Source organism: Camelus bactrianus, chromosome 2 (genome assembly GCF_048773025.1).
Source record: "Camelus bactrianus isolate YW-2024 breed Bactrian camel chromosome 2, ASM4877302v1, whole genome shotgun sequence".
NCBI lineage: Eukaryota > Metazoa > Chordata > Mammalia > Artiodactyla > Camelidae > Camelus > Camelus bactrianus.
The window spans coordinates 122,163,798-122,183,602 of record NC_133540.1 but is presented as its reverse complement, the minus strand read 5'-3'; the positions used below and the strand labels follow the sequence as shown (position 1 = coordinate 122,183,602).

The 19,805-nt window shown below is 40.8% G+C and overlaps 1 protein-coding gene across 3 annotated transcripts in view; it reads right to left on the bottom strand.

The window, feature by feature from the left end:
• Positions 1–19,805, bottom strand: part of KCNIP4 (potassium voltage-gated channel interacting protein 4) — a 475,310-nt gene that overhangs the window by 15,583 nt on the left and 439,922 nt on the right. For all 3 annotated transcript variants that reach the window (XM_045522689.2, XM_074349824.1, XM_045522688.2), the window contains exons 3-4: positions 13,499–13,568; positions 6,242–6,312 (exon numbers count right to left, since the gene is read on the bottom strand). In XM_045522689.2, coding sequence (XP_045378645.1) covers positions 6,242–6,312; positions 13,499–13,568 — 141 coding nt within the window. The remainder of the gene's footprint in view (positions 1–6,241; positions 6,313–13,498; positions 13,569–19,805) is intronic.

Below are 19,805 nucleotides of genomic sequence, written 5' to 3'. Positions count from 1 at the left end.
ACACATGCTTATAGTACGTAGCCATTACAATTCATTTCCCAAATTATAATCAGCATTCATCACAATTACTGGAATTTAACATAAATATTATAATAGCAACATTATGCATGGCCCCATATCATTGACATCAGACTAAATTTACATGTGAAATTGAATACAATGTGCTATAGGTAACTGATGGTACATTTCTGATATGTGAGTAATTTCAAGTAATGAAATCACTAGTAAATCCTTGCCTTACTCATTCTCAGCAAACTAGCTGTGAAAGATTTCATCAGATGAACTGGAACTTCTGACTTCTATGTTACAGCTAAACTAAGGCTGTGCTGGAATTAGTCTTGCTGGTAAAGTGCGGCAAACGCTAATACGATGCTGCCTGGGGGTGATCATTGGCAGCCAAAGCGGAAGAAACGTTACAGGAGGCTGGTACCCCTGACAACCTCACGTCTTCCCCGACTCACTGCTGCTCCCACATCGGGGAAAACCTTGCCTTCACCACTGCCAGCATCTTGGTCCTCACCTTCTGTCAGCCCCTGCCAGCTGCTACTCTTCTCGGTGGTATTTCTTGGTTAAGTTATGAGATGACACGTTGAGTTTGCTGGCCCAGAATCTGCATTTTTGGTAGCCTTCATTTTAGTGAGCACCTAGTACGTGTGAGGAGGCACTTCGCTGCCCTGGGCACTCTACCCCAGGCACACTGACTGAGTGACCTCTCAGAAGGCTGCAGGTCCCTTTTGTCATCCTGACTCGGGGAAGCATTGAAATGTAAATCAACCAATTTAATTTTAATATCCCTTGAACTTGTCTCCTCCATCTCCCCTCCAGGGCCTTACCTGTGGCTCAGGCCGACATCGGCTCCCATCTGGGCTCTTGGAATAAAGAGCTGCCTGTCGGACTTCTTGTTCTAGAAACAGCCCTGATACCTTACCTTCCTGCTGAAAATTCAAGGACTCCTCACCTCCTGCAAGATAACCCAGCCTCCTCAGCCTCCTGCCCCAGGTGTGTCAGGATCTACCCTTGGCCTCCTGACCCAGCCTGCCTGCCACCCTCCCCTTCTGTGTTTCATCTTCTACGTGATTTACAAATGCTTTCTGTTCATTCCCAGGCCCCTGCCTCACTCCCCACTGCTTCGCATCCTGAGCCGTATTCTCTTGACCAGCTCCTGCTTGTCCTTCAGACCTAGTTCATCAAGACCACAGGCAGGCTGCCAGCCCCGCCAGTACCTTCTTTGTTGATCCCATTCCATCATCTGCTTTCCTTTATCATGGCCCTCCCTGAAATTCCTGCTCATGTGTAAGCCGCACCCTCTCCTAATCCCCAAACGCATTTCCCCTAAATTACTTGGTTTCTGTTATACATAGCAATGATTCTGCATCCAATTTCAGTGTGTGTGGAGGGGGTGAATTTCCTCACACCACCAAGTAATCTCCGACACTAGATGTATGTCTTACAATTTAACTTAATTCTGATACTTTCTACCTGGAGATAGAGCTGGATCCTACAGGTTAAGGGCTCAGCCCTACATGACTGCACCCCCACCCAGCCCCCAACTTCAGATGATAATTGCAATTTTAGGTTGTCACCTGTGCTTCTGACCAATGGGCTACAGATTAGAGGTTCCTGACAAACCTGCTTCTACCGGGAGGAGCAGACAGCCATCCATCCCAACTGATCCAAGCATACAGCACTCCCACCCTGTACGTTCTGCACTTTGTAGTTGGATTCTGAGCTTAGGATAATTGTGGGACCCCCCTCTCTACTCCTTCCGAGTCCTTGGGGAACCCCGTGAAAGGACTGCAAAAGAGGAACTGGCGTGTTTAGGGGTCTGGAGGACTCCCTTCCCCCAGGCTTCCACCACCTCCCTGCCTGTGTGTGTTATTTCAAAGGAAAAGATAATTCACCCTTCTTGGGTTCTATTTGCTAGAGCAGCTCACAGAACTCAGAGAAACATTTACTTACTAGATCGCTGGTTTTTTATAAAAGGATATACTTCAGGAGCTTCTGGGTGGAAGAGATGCATTTGGCAAGGCTTGAGGAAAGGGCTTGAACTTCCACACCCTCTCCGAACACACTGCTCTCCGCAGATCTCCAGGTGTTCACCAACTGGGAACGCCTGTACTTTTGGGCTTTTAAGGAAGCTTCATCCCACAGGCATGATTAATTAAATAATCGGTCATTGGTGATTGAACTCAATCTCCAGCTGCTCTCCCTTCCCAGGTGATCAGGGAGGTGGGACTGAAAGTACCAACCCTCTAATCAAGGGGTGGGTTCTCCTAGCAACCAGCCCCCAGCTCAAGTGGAGGTTCAAAAGTCACCTCATTAACATAAAAGACACCGTGGTGCTCTCTTCTTAAAACCCAGGGTTTTAGGAGCTCTTTGTCAGAAACTGGGGACTAAAACCAAATAGATACCCACTTTTAAAAACATATATTTCTTATTATAAATCACAAAATAACACATATATTAATGAGACAAACCAGAATTAATTACAGAGTAAAATAATGGACAATTCTATTCCATAGAAACCAAGCACTGCCATTCAGAATATAAGCAAATGGATGAGTTATATATTCTACCCATATAATATAAATAAAGTACATATAATGCATATAAAATAATATATAACATGCAAATAAATATAATGTATATAAAATACTTTAAAAATGTTATTTTATTATAAATAATATATTGAGCTACAGGAATATTCAGGACACTTTTTTCCCATTGATGCTCATATTTAGTAGTTTACGAATAAAATTAAATGCAAATCACTTAAAGGACATAATTTGAAAAGGGATTTCCTTATAAAATTGTCAGAGTGGTGAATATAGCATTTTATTATATTTAATTTCTTGTCTCTCTCACTTCCTGGGCCTTCAAGGGCAGGGTTTTTACTTTCTTAGCTTGGTATTTCCAGGGCCTACCACACTAACAGGCCCACAGTAGCTGCCAGTAAATATTAATTAAGTTGTTTGCCTTCTGGGATTGCTGTTCTGAAGTTGGGAAACTGTAATTTCCTTGTATAAACAGATTTGAAGAACTAGAAAGCAAACTAAATGTGTGTTGTAATTTGCACATCTTTTGAAAGATAAAAGCAGCTTCTTGACAATACAATGAGGGAAAGGAACCATACTCAGGCTTTTCATTTTCCCTCCTCAAAAATTATCAAGCAGTCCTGAAAGAGAAGTCTATAATAATAAATGTCTGCACTTAAAATGAAGAAATATCTCAAATAAACAGTGTAGCTTCACACCTCAAAGAGACAGAAAAATTACAAACAAAACTTAGAAGAAGAAAGGGAATAATAAAGACTAGCACAGAAATAAAACAGAGAATAGGAAAACAACAGGAAAAGATCAATGAAGCTAGAAGTTAGTGTTTTGAAAAGATAAAACAAAGCTAACAAATCCTTAGCTAGACTAAGAGAAAAAGAGAGAAGACTCAAATAATGAAATAAATCAGAACTGAAAGAGATCTTGTAACTGATGACACAAAAATATAAGAGACTATTAGGAAAAATTCTGTACCAACAGATAGATATAGGTAAATTTTTAGATATCTATCTATCTATCTATCTATCTATCTATCTATCTATCTATCTATCTATCTATGATGTATATAGAGATATACAGATAGATACAGACAGACAGAATTTTTAGGATAACCTAAAAAAATTAGATAAATTCCTAGATACACACAACTTACCAAGACTGAATCATGAAGAAATATGAAGTCTGAACAGACCAATAACAAGGAGATTGAATCAGTCATCAAAAAACTCCTAACAAAGAAAATCCCAGCACCCGATGGCTTCACCGGTGAATTCTGCCAAATGTTTAAGGAACTAACACTAACACTATCCTTTTCAAACTCTTCCAAAAAATTGAAGAGGCAGGAATACTTCCAGATGAGGCCAGCATTACCCTGGTGCCAAAGCCAGCCAAAGACATCACAAGAAAAGAAAACTATAGGCCGATATTCCTGATAAACACAGATGCAAATGTCCTCAATAAAACACTCGCAAACCAAATCCAACAGCACGTTACGAGGATCATACGCCGTGACCAAGTGAATGTATCCCTAAGATGAAAAGCTGGATCAACAGATGAAATGCGATATACCACACTGATGGAAGTAAGGATGCAAATCACATGATCATCTCAAAAGATGCAGAAAAAGTACATGACAAAGTTCAATATCCCTTCATGATAAATACTGTCAACAGACTAGGAATAGAAGGAAAGCACCTCAGCATAATAAAGGCCATGTATGAAAGGTCACAGCTAACATCATGCTCACTGGACAAAAACTGAAAGCTTTCCCTCTTTCACTTTAGGAGCAAGACAAGAATGCCCACTCTTGCCTCTTCCATTCATCATAGTCCTGGAAGTCTTAGACAGAAAAATTAGACAAGTAAAATAAATCAAATGACATCATCTTATATATAGAAAATAAAAAAAAAAACAACTCCCCCCAAAGGCTCCTAGAACTAATGAACAAATTCAGCAAAGTTGCAAGACACAAAATCAATATACAAAAGTCAGTGCACATTTTTACACCAACAATGAGCTATCTGAAAAGGAAATGAGAAAAGCAATCCCAGTTGCAATAGCACCAAAAAGAACAGAATGATATACTTAGGAATAAACTTAACTAGGAGGTGAAAGACTTGTACATACAATTTCTTATATAAAACTAGAAAACACTGATAAAAAGATTAAGGAAGACACAAACAAGCGGAAAGTTCATGGGCTGGAAACCTTACTATTGTTAAAACGTCCATACTACCCAAAGCTATTTGCAGATTCAATGGAATTCCTATCAAAATCTCAATGGAATTCTTCACAGAAGTAGAAAAAAACAATTCTACAATGCATGTGGAACCACAAAAGACTACAAATACCCAAATTAACCTAGAGAAAAAAGAACAAAGTTGGAGGCATTAAATTTCAAAATATATTACAAAGCTATAGTAATCAAAACAGTGTGGCACTGGCATAAAGAGACATATACGCCAATAGACTAGAATAGGGAGTTCAGAAATATATCCATGCATATACAGTCAACTGGTCTTCAAGAAGGGTGCCACAGACACACAATGGGGAAGAGAAAACTGCCTATCTACCACAAAAGAATGAAATCGGATCCCTGCATCATAACATACACAATTATAAATTAAAAATGGGTTAAAGACTTAAACATGAGGCCTGAAACCATAAAACTCCTAGAAGTAAACAGGGGAAAAACTTCATGACATTAATCTTGGCAAAGATTTCACAGATACAACACCAAAAACGTTGACAGCAAAAACAATAACAAAAACATAAACAAGCGGAATTACATCAAAGTAAGTGGAATTACAACCAACCAAAAAGCTTCTGTACAGCAAAAGAAACAATCGACACAGTAAAAAGAACCTATAGAATGGGAGAAAATATTTGGAAACTGTGTATCTGATAAAAGGTTATCTCCAAAATATATATAAGAAACTCCTATAATTCAATACTTTAAAAAAACCAAAACAACCTTAATAAAAAAAAAAATGGGCTGAGGACTTGAAGAGACATTTCTTTGAAGAAGATATACAAATAACCAAAATGTATATGAAAAATGCTCAGCATCACTGATCATCAGGTCAGTGCAAATCAAAACCACAAGAAGATACTGCCTCACAATTTTCAGGATGGCTATTCTCAAAAAGACAAAAGATAACAAGTGTTAATGAGAATGTAGAGAAATTGCAACACTTGCACACAGCTGGTGAGAATGTAAAATGGTGCAACCGCCAAGGAAAACAATATAGAGGCTCTTCAAAAAATTAAAAATAGGTCTATTATATGATCCAACAATGCCACATCAGGATATCTGTCCAAAAGAATTGCAGTCAGGCTCTCGAGGAGATATTAATCGTCCCCTGTTCATCGCAGCTCTATTTGCAATAGCCAAGATGTGAAAACAACCTGAATGTTCGTGAATAGATGAATGGGTAAGGAAAATGTGATACATACATATAGTGGGATGCTTTTCAGCCTTAAAAAAATCAAATTCTGCAATATTTGATAAGGATGAACCTTGAGGATGTTATGCTAAATGAAATAAGCCATCACAAAAAGACAAATTCTGGATTATTCCACTTATATGAGGTATCTAAAATAGTTAATTTATAGAATCGAAGTGCTGAATCCCTTTCAGCATGTCTAAAATCAAAGCATATTTAAAAAAAAAAAAGGCTAAGACTTACCTCAAAACTCACAGCTCCATTGTGGTCCGTATCAAATGCATTGAACAGAAAATGTGCGTATGTTGTAGAGTCTGAAATGTTGAAAAGGAAATAATGGTAGGTTAGCATTTCAACATCCTACAGAAGACGTGTATAGCATGTCCAAGCCTCTTTCTACCCAGGGAAAGGCACTCTGTCTCCCCTGACTTGTGCTTTCCTCCCCGCTGCCCACCTGCTCTCAGCAGGGGACTGTCACCTGAGGGTCACAGGTGTGAGCTGCCTACAGAGGCCACTGGTGACAGCTATTCGCTGAGTCTAGCTGGAAATGCTCTGAACACGTGGGAGTCTTGGGTGCTGTTACTGACACAGGGATGAGCAATGTTACTATAGGTGGGTGTGGGGATTAAGGGACACACATCTGGAAATTGCTTGGTACTTTGCAGGGACTATCTCTAGGAGAAAGAAAATAATAAAAATATGAATAATGCAATACTGATAAATTGCTATTATTGGTATTGCTATTATTAGCTTTATTGGTGGTATTATTATTAATTTGTTCATTACTTTTGCAACTCAGATAAGGATATTGGGACTCAGAGAGGTTGAGAAACTCGCCTAAAATCACAGTCCATAAGGGGTAGAGTGGGACAAAACTTGGGTCTTCCTGACCAAAAAGGCAGGTTAGCCCATAGCCAGTAGGATTGTCTGATGAAGTGGGGCCAGAGGTGGGTGACTTGGCAAGTTTCTGAGGCCATGTTAGTAGAGGACTGTGTAGTCCTAAAGTTTCCCAGTTGCAAGTAGCGGGGAAGTCGTGCTTTGCCTGGGTCCTGGGTGGGATTCAAGTCTCTGAGCAATGGGGCGGTTTTGGACAGCACTCTTGTTCCACAGCTCACGGTCCTGCCTAATGCCACTGAAGCTCCCTGAAGTCCTACACTTCCTCTGAGTTTGCTTCAGTTTCCCTCTAATTTTTCTTTCCTTCCTCTTTTCTTTTTTCTCCTTTGTCTCCCTAATCTCTGAGCTTTCTGCCCTTTATTTCAAAAGCATATATTTGTTCTTATTGTTTTCTTACCGCGTGGTTTTAATTTTTAAGAGCTCCTTTGCTTGACCCTTGAGCAAATTTGATTATTTTAAATGTTTCATCTCACGGGTTTTAGCCTTTTACCTTAACCTTTTTTATATTGAAAAGAATTGTAACCTTTTCATTTATTGGCTCCAGACTTTTATCTTCTGTTTAAAATCTCGCCTGTTTCTATTTTATAACTTTTAACCTTTGTTTTTACTGGGATTTAACAAAACTTCTGTTCGCCTTTTACTTCTTGAATTCCTTTTTGAAGGCTGTCAAGAAGCTAGGTCATAGCAGTGGGAGTAGACAACTGCTCTCCCCAAATAAGGGAGGTCAGAGGTCATACAAACTTCTCTCCCAGCTCTCAAGCATCCGCAGCCTATGTGTGGACGGTTGCTCCTGCATGGGGTGAACCCCAATGGTTAACATCGTTGATGCCATAAGCTTCACGGGGTAAACTGTACACTCAGTTTTTCAAAATGGCGGTAGCGTTTTCTTTCACCTCTTACCTTTAAATATGCTATGAGGAACCAACTTATTTTTAAAACGTATGAATTAATATCATTGTTGTCAATGAACCAAACGGGCACCACAGTTGGGCCCAAATAATATGTAAAAACATCGCATGCAGAGTGGATGTCCATCTAGTGTTGGGGGTTGCGTAGCCCTCTGAAGGATGGAACCAGGATTTTAATTGCGATCCACTCACTGCGGTTGTTGGGAAGTTCCATGATAGAATTATCAAGAACTGTCAGCCTATTTTTTTATTTACAAAGTTGGTTTGCTCTCAACAGTACTTTAACACAGACTTCTTGAACTGCTTAGTGCCCTAGGAAGAAATGAGTTGACAGATGGCATGTTGAACTTATTTTCGGGGGAGAAAAATAAAAGGACTTTGCTTATTTTAAAACAAGCTTCATTAAGCAGGCCCCTTGTTACTTTATTTATACAAGCAGGGTAAGTGCCTTTACCTTAGCAAGCAGAACTCACCACGAGTGATGGCTCAGAACAAATGATGTTGACAAATTTTTAAAAACTGAAAACACAGGATAACGTGGGCATACAATAATTACCATTCTTCTCAGGCGGGGCTGCTCTCAAGCTTGACACTCGGGACGCACACTCTCAAGATTTGCCCGAATACGGCACCGAGGACTTCTCGTTCCTCTTTAAGTTGTACCTCGGCAGTTTCCCTGGACCGTGAAGTCAGTTTTCCAGCCTAGATGTACCCGCCAGAGAGAGGCTGCTAACAGTGCGGTGGAGTCAGACCGCCTGAATTTGAGTCTCAGCTCCACCAAACACTAACTGTGTGACCTTGGGCAAGCTGGGTCACCTCCCTGTGACTCAATGTCCCCATCTACAAAACGATGAGAATACGTATTTCATAGAGTCACCATAAAGAGATTAAATGAGCTAATTTATATAAAGTTCCTTGAATAGTCCTAGGCACACCCCAGATGTTCACTAAATTAACTATCGTTACGATTCTTTCAGAGACAAGCCACTCTTCTCTCAACCACCTTAAAGAAATGGGACTGAATTTTTCACAGACTTAATATATTTCACCTGAAAATGTTTCAGTTTCGTGTAAAACTTCTATTGTGTATCTAAGTGGCTGAAGTTCTGATTTAATGGCACTTCTGGCCTAGTGAAGACTGGTATAATTATGGCACAAGTGGCATCGAGGTTCTGACGGAGTTTGGATTTGGAGACAGTAAAAGCGCTTTAAAGAAGGAGAATGATGCTGCTAGCTTTGCTGGGGGGAGAGGAGGGAGCTAAGGCACTGGAAGCGCCCGACTGGGCACAGAGGTGAGCGAGGGGACGGGAAACCGCCCACACAAATGTCTATGGTCTGATTTCATCTGACTGCGCTCCTCTGACTCAGTAAATATTGGTGAGAAGGATGAATAACTGACATCCTGGATTCTAGATTTCAGTACAGTTCAGGGCACAAATGACATAGCAATGACTTTTCTCCCCATATGACCTGACAGTCTTCTTTGACCACAATTCCATACATATAACAAAAATAGTTGCTGAGTTGCACATGATTTTTTTTTTCAGTTTTTTATCATTTTACTTGTGAAGCTGAAAATTAAATGTTGAAATTTTACATTTGGGGGACAAAATTTATAGAGTCTTAGGATAAGAAAGGATCTTGGATACCATTTAGCTATTTACTTATACATTTAAGAAAGGTGGAAAATGGATGTAGGTACTGTTAATGACACAGCCAAGGTCACCTAGTTAGTTACTGGTAGGGTCGTGAATGAAATGAAGACATTCTAACATTAACTCTCAGAAATAAAGGATGTTACACTAGAAAGAAAACTTGAGAATTCTTTTGTTCCACATTTTACAAAGGAACAACCTGAGGCCCAGAGAAATAAACCATTTGAGTCACAGACCTTGGTGGTGGCAGAGTCTATCCATAAAGTCAGGGCTCCTGACTCAGTCCAGTGTCCTTAACCCAATTATTTCCAGACCACAGTGATGATACCAACTAACCCCTTGGTTTAAAAGCCCATTGATACACATACATTTCAGAATATTTGAACAAATATACTTGATTATCATGTTCCAAGTGTGTGGACTGAAATCAATGTGGTTGATTTCTTTCTTCCCACCACGAATCCCCTACTCTCACTTGAATTCAAGCACGAGGTACAGAATTAGCTTAATGCATCTGAGTGTACAATTCGTGGCACTGTTGCTACAGTAAGACGGGCCATGTACATGAGTAGTAGTTTCTGTTCAGTGTGTCCTCTATAAATCACCCTGAAAATGTTGTCTGAGGATGAGAAGGACATTCAGTGAACAGAGTTACTTGGGAAAAAAAAAAATGTAAACCATCATTTCCACAGAGCTCATCTAAGAGCCTCAAATGCCTCGCACTCAGTAGCTGTTCAATTAATATTTGTTGACCTAGATTCTTCAGACTGAAGCTCATTCATTCATTCCTTCAATAGCTGTTTATCAGGTGCCTTGTAGAGTCAAAGTAAGTGCAAAATTCCTACAACACAAGCATGAGTAGCCCAGGGAACTGCAATTGTCATGAGCTTTAAATGCCTAGTGAGCTAAGTGCGTCTACGCTAAGGCTTCCCCTGAACGTGGCTTTGAAGAGCGTGGCTGTAATGATACAGGTAAGGCGCATTTCCTCCTGCCTTGTTTTATAACAGGGTACGCTTCATCCCCGCCAGACAGGAAGCTTCTGCTCAGTCCAGCTGTGCTGGCGTCCCGAACACCGAACAAGCTGTGCTTGGGAAACCATCTCGCTAAGCAGCGGGGAAAACTAAAGAGCCTGACGGTGCAAACTGCAGGAGAGCCCGGCGCTGAGACAAAGCGTCTTTCTGGAGGAAATGGTGAGACATTGTGATTTATGGACCCATCATTGTTATGACTCATAACGAGAGAAATCTGTTGCTTTCACACCATCAGCCTAAATAAATGACTCCACAGAAGCCTGAGGACGGCCCTCACACGGGTCTGCCTGCCGTCCCAGACCGTGCTCTTCCTTGGGACATTTTGTCTTTTCTAGCAGCACTGCAAGATACAATTTGCATGCAGGATATTAATTTTTAAAATTGCAAGTCATCATTCTTTAAAATATTTCATTTCCTTCAGTGATGCCGGGTGCTTTTAGATTGATGCATTCAATTAACATGAATAATCAAAGACTTTTTAAGGGTGCAAAAGTGATTTTTCTTCAAATCCCTTTGGACTTTGTAACAAGAATCCTTTGCAAAGGACTGCGCCTCAGTGGATGTTCTCTAATGTTGACACGTTATTTTTCAAATAAAGATAAAATTTTAATGTGGAGTTGTATCCAATTTGTAGCATGTAATGACTTTCATTTCATTTGAGCTCATCAAAAAATAACTAAAAGATTTCCATTTGTGCTAAGTGCTTTGATATTAATGCCTATCAGTGGGTTGGCAGACATTTAGTTTATAGTAAATACCATTTTAAAAATTCTGTGTTTTTTAAAATAATTTCGAAATATGTGTTAATCAACTGACATTCTAAATTCTCTATTAATGCAGACAATGGACCCATTACAATCCTGGCTTCAGGTCCTATGACCAATATCTGTCTGCGGGGCTGTTAGTAATGAGATGTGAGGGGGGGTTGTCAGCCGTGATATATCCAAATTCATGCAATAATGGGTCACCCTGTGTTTTCTCAGAATCCTAATCTAAGGCTTTGAAAAGGCCCTGGTAAGTGAATTTTCTCTTTCAATAATCCAAGCATGAAACTGTCTTCAACCTACTGACAAATCTAAAACCAAAAGAGAATCTAATTTTTATATGAAACAATATTTAAATGTCGTATACATTCAAAATGCCTTTCCTAGGCATTATTCCATCTTGCAGTGGCCGTCACTCGGCACACATTCCCTCACTTATGCAGTAGTATCTATCCAGTGTGACTGTTTGTCAGTCCCCAGTCCACGACCTGCGGATACAGCTGTGAACAGAACAGACAAAACCTTATGTTCCCTTGGAGGTGACGTTCTGATGGGAAAAGAGACAGGAAGCAACTACAAAAATAAAGTCAAATATATATTCTTAGATGTTCTTGAGTGCTGGAGAGAAATATAAAACACACGGGGAACGTTTAAGAAGCTGCTGTTTAAGACAGGGTGGCCAGAGAAAGCCTCATGGAGAAGGCGGCCTTTGAATAAAACAGAGGTGCTGAGATATTGGGATGGGTAATTGGGAGAAGAAAATCCAGGCAGAGGGAATGACAAGTTCAAAGGACCAGAGGTGGCAACAGGAATGGTGTGTTGGAGGAAGGGCAAGGGGCCACGGCGGCTGCAAGGAGATGAGGGAAGGAACAGTGTAGGAGGAGGCAGAGAAGGACAAGAGACCACACCTTGTCACGACCGTCATATAGGTCGTGGCTCATGCTCTGATGGGATAGAAGCCTCTGAGCAGAGCAAGTGACATGAACTGGCTTATATTTTTACAGGATTACTCCGGCTCATGTTGAGAATGGACCATGGCTGGGAGGAGCGCGGAAAAGGGTTAGAATCAAGAGAGACTAGTTTAGAGACCATTGCAGTATTTTGGAATGAGATGATGGGGGCTCTTTTAAGTGGAAAAGAAGTAGAAAGATGATGGTGAGGAAATGGGTGAATGTCTTTGTACCTTAGCGTCCACATTTATTAGAAAGGCAGATTCCGAGCTATGGTTATTGAAAGGTGATGGGTAACACATGCAGGGCCAGGCGCATAGTGGACGCCTGGTGGATGGTAGCTACTTCAGCTCAGGTTCCATTTATCTGGGCAGACTCTTTTTCACTTCCTCCCTGTCATTCAGCTGTCTAGTTGTGCCTGCATCAGGCTCATAATACTATTCTTTCAACCCCTGTCTTCATGCTTACACTTTATGTTGACATTGTCCACCTGCTACATTAGACACTAGCATTCTTTTGAGCAGGTACCACATCTCATTCTTCCTACATCATCAGCACCTAACACATAGCTGGGCACCCAGGAGGTCGTGGGACAAGTTTGAGCTGGGCATCCCATCAGGGGATTGATGGAGAGCCTCTAAGGTCCAGTGTCAAGCACATCTCTTCACTCACCTCTAACATGTCTGTGTTATCACTATGTTCTCCTTGTTTTCTTTTTGGTTAAAATGATGTCTAGAGTGGTACTCATTTTCTTAGATGCAGGGAGAGGGGTGATAGTAAAGAGTTACTGAAAGAGAGAGGACCAGCAGAGTGAACACTAGATGAAGCTACAGAAAAAAATCTGGGTTCTAACCTAGATCTGCCACTTAGTGGATGTGTGACCCTGAGCAAAACATTTAGCTTCTCTAAGCCCCAGATTTCACATCTGAACATTGAGGATAATTACATTTGTCCTAATTTTGAGAGTCAGGAGAATGAGACCTAAAATGCAGGCGAAAGCTCTGTGGCACATTCAGGACCATCAGAGTCAGAGAGCGCTGTGCATCTGAGAGATGTAGTACCAGTCACACAAGAATACTACTTGCATTAAACTGAAGAGTGAACTCTAGGATATTTGATAATTTGTAAGTAGATCGCTTTTATGATGTATTGGAAATCATATGCACTTGCAAGCTGTGTATTCATTATTTTACATAAAGATGAAAAATCGAGAGCCACGCCATGAAAGATTAAACCAAACTCGACTGGAAGCATAATTCTAACCGAGAGCACGTTCACTGGTCCCCACTGGTACTTACCTCCCTGTGGGAAGAACTGCGAGTAAATCTCTTTGAAGGTCTCTTCATTAACAACACCGCTGGGGCATTCCTAGAGAAAGCACAGAGAAGCACTATGAGCAAAGTGTTCATAAATCTGATTTTTTTGCACATTTTGAAATAGAACTGTCTACCGTGCAAAGCTGCACCAAGTTACCATTACCACAAAAAGAATAAAATCACGCGATAAACGTCTCTTTGTTCCAGTTCTTACAGAATGAAAAAAAAATGTTGATGTAAAAACCTCTGCATATTATCGATATCAAAGCTGGTCTGACACATTAAAGACACACTCCTGCTTTTAAGAACACGCATGCATGTTGCCAATGAAGTATGAGGAAATTACTTTGTTTTTCACACCACAAGGACATTGCAAGATGCTTGTGATACGGTCTTTGCTGGATCTTAATGCTGTGTTCTCTGGAGATGTGCTAGACCCACATTATCTTTTGTTCAAGGGGAAAATGCTGTGCTCCATTTGGGTCTAAGGTGGCCCAAGAAGTTTCAAGCAGGAATAGGCACTAATTTCTGATAACAGATTGTCCAGGAATACTCAATAACATGGCCAGTAATAAGCGACATTGAGTAAGACAGGATCCCCAGATTTTCTGAATTTCTGGAGTGGAGACTTTGAAAAGAAACAGGCCTGGACATAATGAATTCTCACCTTTGCCCCATGGGTGGAGTTACTTAAGGCTGATGGATGCTGACCTTGGGAACTCTACTCATGTTGGACTTCTGACATGGTAGGACCAGAGGGCAAGGGCTCCCCTCTGAGACTGGATATTTTCTATAAAAGGAACTGAAACCTAAAATGCTAGAAAAGGTCTGCCTTGGTGCCGGAAAGAGGACTCAGCAAGTGGACTTGAGACCGAGATGAGGGTGAAAATGCCTCCCCTCTTTGGAGCTGGGAGAACAGTCTGGTCAGGAATCTGAAGCAGAGAGACCGCTGGAGCAGCGGAAACAGACCATCACAAAGTCACCCAACATCAAACCACATGTGGGATGTTAACTGTACGTCAAGAGTGGGGAAGTGATGAGCTAGCCCTATCTGGTCCTTCTGAGCAGCTTCTCGTGACCAGGCCCATCTCCCCTGTGCCCCCATGCCTCAGTTGTCACAGGACTCCCATTCTACCCAGCATCTCCAGGATTCACTGGGGGAGAATGAGGGGTGTGCTAACTCCCCTGACTTTAGACATGAATACTTTGTACACTTTAAATTTGACACTGTTCCTGGGATCTTCAAAAATCATTTGTGGTCTTTGAAGCTTTTCTTAACTCTTAAAATCACTGTCCCTTCATGAGGAAATTTGATACATTGATTTGATCTTTCTTTATTCCCAGGAACCAGTTACTTACAACTGTAATGTGCTTCAAATGAGGAATTTTCTATATTCTCCTTTGTTGGTTTGAAAGGTAGTATCTTTGATATAAAAACACAATTTCAAATAATAGTTCCAATGTGAACTTGTGTTTTACAGAGCTTGCCAATGTATATTTTTCTCATTTGATTATTATAATAAATCTATGACTTATGGCATTTCCATTCAATGAAGAAGAACTGAAGGTTCAATGGTAAGTTGTCTTGTTACTCAGCTATCCAGTAGGAGAGCTGGAATGTGATCTTGGAACTTTCCAGATCATCACAAGGTTTTGGATTGAATGACCCCAAGCTCCCAAGAGGATTGGAAGAAAGAAAACATAGCCAAAAACAAATTAGGAAAAAAAAAAAAAGCAAGCAAGCAAGCAAATTATGATGATTAATTTTATATGTCAACTTGTCTGGGCCATGATGCCCAATTATTTGGTTAAATATTATTCTGGATCTTTCTATGAGGGTGTTTTAAAATGAGATTTGCATTTAAATTTGGTAGATTTTGAGTAAAACAGATTGTTCTCCATAACATGGGTGGGCCTCATCCAATCAGTTGAAGATCTAACTAGAACAAAAGATTAATCTCCCCAGAGCAAAAGGGAATTCTCCAGCACAGTGCCTTTGGGGCTGATTAGTAACATCTGTTCTTCTTAGTTCTACAAGTTGCATCTACTGACTAAATTTGGACTTGAACTTCAATTCATTCCTGAGTTCTTCAGTCTGTCTCCCTCCACCATCAGATTTGGGACTGGCTAAGCCTTCACAATCATGTGAGCCAACTGCTTAAAATAAATCACTGTCTGTGTATATATATACACATCTATTAGTTTCACTTCACTGGAGAATCCTGACTAATACGTAAACACATGAAAAAGCAACAGCTAAAGCTCCAAAAGGAAAGAAGATGGAATTCGATAGCTAATCACGCAAAAGTGTGAATGAAATGACACCATAGGTCAGCAGCAAAAGGAGCAATTTTAAGAGCAAATAAGCACTTTGTAGCTGGACCCACTCACACGTGGAAATTGTGACTTATTAGCTATTTATCTCTGAGCCATCTGCTGGGGATAGTAAGATGAGAGCAAATAGATGGCTCTCTGTCATCAGGTGGTGAATCTGTGCCGGTCAGAGCTGGAAACCTGCCTTGGAGTTAAAATGACTCCAGCAAGAGACAGAGATGGGAACTGAAGGGACAGGTGCACTCAGTAAACTTGTCAGCCGTCTCTCATCTCTAGGTGCATCTGATAGATACATATTCTAATGCAAAATGAAATTCGGAAACTGACGGTCTCATGTGTGTTTGCTGTATGTGCAATCACACGAGTGTGTCAGATGAAATTCTTTCTCTGCCAACTGAGAACTCCTGGTCAAGTTTTAGAGCTGTAAGTCTCACCAAGTGAATTTATCTGTATCCAGCTTATATTATTATATTAACTTACATCTTTAGCCAATGTATAATGTATGCTGATGATTCTAAGAACTTTTCTCGGAACCAGGGCAGCAGCAATAAACAAGTTAAATATCTCACCCTCGTGGGGCCTACATCCAAACAGAAGAAGAAAGGTCAAAAACAAGATAAAAGATGATAAAAGTAACAATCCAGAGAGTGGTGATCTTTTATTTATTCTGGAGTTCTTATGGGAAAGCAATGCATTTCACTACCTTCAGGTAAACAAAATAAAAATCAAATCTTTTAGGACTCTAGTGATTTACAAAACGGTACCAATGGCCTATTCTCTAACTCCCCTCACCAGTTTTGTGGAGTCATTTCTGCACTAAAGTGTTATCTCCACCTCTCCATCAAGAATGCCTTTGAGCAGGCTGTGCATACAGCTAAGTGTATGTCAGTCAACGTGGCTGTGTTAGTTAGGTTAACTCTTGTGCTGGAACAAACAAGCTCCTAAATATGTAACAAATTTAAAAGAATTTAGTATATTTCTTGTTCATCCAACAGCCTTGAGAGGGTGTACAGATCAGAGTTATCAAGGGATGGAGGCTAATGAGAGCTTAGCCATTGCCATGTGTTGTCTATGTGACCATTTCATCCAAAGGAGAAAAAGATCATTGAGGAGTGAGCACAGGAGTTATCTATGGACCAAGTCTTAAGGTGGTACACATCCTTTCCACTCTCATTTCATTGGTTAGAAATCACTTAACATGTCTACCCCAAACCACAAGAGATGTCTCATGCACCCAGGAAGAAGACAAGAGCACAGGCATTTGGAGCATCTCTCAAAGAAGCCTCTGAGACAGTTCTCTGACTGATGCTTTAGCAGGACCATCATCACATCATTTTCATTTCTTTTCATTTCTCCTGGTGTTGTCTTTAAAGGATGATATTTTCAAACAAACAAGTTCAGGAACACCTAAACATCGAAGTATGGATTTGTTAAGTAGGCTTTTTTCACTCTAAGAGGAAGGATCTAAGAAGGAGCAGAGTTCCCAGCTTTAGGGAAGGTGAGGAACACCTCACCCATCTACACTCTGAGACATAACTATAACCTTCCATAAGCTTTATGCCTTGCATATTGTATTTTCTAGAGACATTTTATCTGATTATTAACAAATGATCATTTTGTGAAAATACATTGTCTATAGAAAAAATAAGTAAAAAATCACCAAAAATTATACTATTGTAAGACTATTTTGGTCTTTTATCTAAGTATATATCAGTATGCTGTACAAATAAAATTAGAATAATACAAGAATATAATAGTGTTACATCTTTTTTTTTAACAGTAACAAAATACCTTGAACATTTCCCGTATCATTATTATTAATGGCTGCATAATAGTGTGTCCACTGAATTTACCATATTGTTGGACTTCAGCATTTTTGAACTATATAGAAATAACAATGTAATTAATAATCTAGTGCATGCATCTGTGATTGCACCTGTGGTTCTTTCTTCATGACTAATCCCAGGAGACTCACAAGACCAAAGGGTTTAAACCATTTCAAGGCTTTTCATGTGCAAGGTCACACTGATTTCCAGAAAGGCTGTACCCACATGTACCCATATGTGCTACCATGACTGGTTTAAAAGAACATTTCACACATAGCGGGGCTGCTGACCAGAATCACATGGGGATGTGACACTCACTCAGTCTCATGAACAAACAACACTAATTTGCTTAATGAATCTAATCATCATTCTGAAAATTACCAGAAGACATTAAAGCATTTGTACAGATGCAATCACAGATGCACGCAGTAGAATGGGACCAGCGAGTTTCCTTCAGTGTTTCTTAAACCCTTCACAACGATCTGATCAGGATACAATGCACGTGCAATGAGATTTTCTTAGGCCATAACCACCACACTTTTGTCGGTTAGTGAAGAGACACTTGCCTTCTGGGGCCTTGCATGTGTTCCCTGAAGATCCTTCCCTTAGGCACTGTTGTGAGACATGTGTTGAGATCAGTTGTAAGTGTACTATGACTGCTTTGCTGATACTGATATCAATATTATTAAAAGAGTGATTTTTTAATAATGATAATTAGCACGATGATGATGGTGATGATTGTGGAGCCGGCTGGTGCTCTGTGAAGCCACTCTAAAGCCAGAAAACCCCCACTCCAGGGCTCTCCTGGAGTTGACTGACACATTGAACCTCCACTCCCCACTTCTTGACCCTCTGCATGGCTGCATTTCTTTAAGATAAAAACATCTTCCTTGGCTGTGCGTTAACCCTAACAAAACTAAACGCCCCCAGGAAATGGCTAGGCGGGCAGGCGTCACTGCTTATCCTCCCCTTAGCAGAATCCTAAATCCCATTACTCAGAGAAGCCCCTGCAAGTCTTACCTCACTTACAGCCACTCAGGTGGCTGTACACGATTTGGCCGTGCAGCCCCCTACGCCTGGTGTTCACAGTCCCTTCCCCCCAGTAAAAGACCTACACGTTCACCCCAGTGCTCACGCCCTTCTGTGTGGTCCTCTGACGCCTACAGCTGAATGCCTATTAAACTTTCCTTTGTCTTTGGTAAACTCTTTTACCATCCTCGACACTGGCCGGCTGTGCCCCCCAACCATGATGGTGACCATGATGATGGTGATGATGAGTTAATGCGTTGTGTTAGATGCTCTCCGTGGATCTTCTCACGGGAATGGGATAGACACCGGCATTACCTGCACTTTACAGAAGAGCAGACTGCTCAGAGAGAAACTAGCCGGGTTCTCAGAATCAGAAAATGGCAGAGCCTAATCTGCTGATCTCAGGGTCAGGGAACTGGTGTGTTTAAGCAACTTTAGAGATAGCGGTTTCCCCTGCGCTCTGAAATAAAGTGCTCCTATAAAACCTTCCAAAAGCTGAAATGGCAGAAAACAGAAGCAGTTACCTTAGGGCACATCTTACTAAGTGATGCACAGAATAAATCGAGATACAGCAAGATGCTCAGAGACACCGTTCAAGGCTATGGAGGCTGGATGCTGAGATGCAGCATGTAGTTCTTGGGGGACGATCTTGGTGGGGCTTGTCGTGCCCGAGGTCTGCGGCCTCCCTGTCAGCTGCTGCAAAATGAACTGAATGCTATTTTTGTCTTTTTACATACAAGTGAAAATCCTCTTCAGATTTCTTTCCATTAGTGAAAACAGGCACTCATGTAGGTCTTTTGCAAAAGCAAAATGTTGTAAAGAGAATTTCTGAAAAGTGGGGATACCTGTAATCCACTCAATGGCTTCATCTTAAAGTCAAGGAGACTGAAGTTGAGGTTACAGGAATTGCCCATAAATTACACACGGGCTGCTGAGTCTTACTTCGTGTCTGGGTTTCCTGACCCCAGGGCATCACAAACACCTTCCTGTCCATACAACAGCTGCTATTGTTCTGCCAGAAAGCCTTTAGGATAATCTAGAGAAATGCATATGGTCCTCGATTCTGGAGTTAAGTAGAAGGTCCGCATTGAAGCTTTGCT